This window comes from Sinocyclocheilus grahami, unplaced genomic scaffold, assembly GCF_001515645.1.
Source record: "Sinocyclocheilus grahami isolate Dianchi unplaced genomic scaffold, SAMN03320097.WGS_v1.1 scaffold24435.1, whole genome shotgun sequence".
Taxonomy (NCBI): Eukaryota; Metazoa; Chordata; class Actinopteri; order Cypriniformes; family Cyprinidae; genus Sinocyclocheilus; species Sinocyclocheilus grahami.
In genome coordinates, this window is record NW_015519477.1 from 1 (window position 1) to 901 (window position 901).

The 901-nt window shown below is 40.8% G+C and overlaps 1 protein-coding gene across 1 annotated transcript; it reads left to right on the forward strand.

Moving 5' to 3' along the window:
- Positions 1 to 4: 4 nt before the first annotated feature.
- Positions 5 to 899, forward strand: LOC107580086 (membrane-associated progesterone receptor component 1-like; the record flags this gene model as incomplete). The annotated part of the gene is made up of 2 exons (XM_016265830.1): positions 5 to 200; positions 768 to 899. Coding segments are annotated over 2 exons (328 nt in total), but the record flags the coding sequence as incomplete, so codon positions are not given.
- Positions 900 to 901: the final 2 nt, after the last annotated feature.

Consider the following 901-nt stretch of genomic DNA (forward strand, 5'->3'; position numbering starts at 1 on the left):
ATTCCTGTTGTACAAAATCGTCCGCGGAGACAAGCCTGCAGACTTTGGCCCGGTTGAAGAGCCGCTGCCTAAACTAAAGAAAAGAGATTTTACTTTAGCAGAACTGCAAGAGTACGATGGACTGAAAAACCCCAGAATCCTGATGGCTATCAACGGGAAAGTGTTTGATGTCACAAGAGGGAAGAAGTTCTACGGACCAGGTAACACGCGAATATCACAAATTCAATTATTTCAAACTTTTCTCAGGTGATTTTATTGTATTTATTTATTTTTCATTCGAATTACGTGATTTCTGGGATTGCTTTGGCATGTTTGCTAGTTTTTCGTTTTAAAATATTCTATTAAAAAATGCATTAATTTAATTTCAGACACGCCCCTTTATGTTGCACATTTTAAACCATGTAACCGTTACAAATGCCAAGTCATAACCCCTAACCTACTATAAATGCAGGATAATGGAGATGTCACGCAACCCTGTTGAAGTGTATCAGTGTTTACATGATTTTTCTTCTGATACTGAGACGTCATCGCAGTATTTTGTGCGGTTTTGGAACTTTTGTGCACACTTTTGCAATGCCAAAACTGCTGGTCATCAGTGAATGATCGACTACACTCGGATAAAGGTTGACTAGACTACTAGACCACATTAAAGATGTCCACTGAGCACAGAATGGGGCTTCATTCAAGAACATGGATACTACTTGTTTCGCATTCCTGTTAAGCTGATATATCTGTGAAGAGCTCATACCTACTTTGTTTACTTTTAGAGGGCCCTTATGGGGTCTTTGCGGGCAGAGATGCATCCAGAGGACTGGCCACGTTCTGTTTGGAGAAGGAGGCCTTGAAAGACACTCACGATGATCTTTCAGATCTCAATGCTATGCAGCAGGAGAGCCTGAGC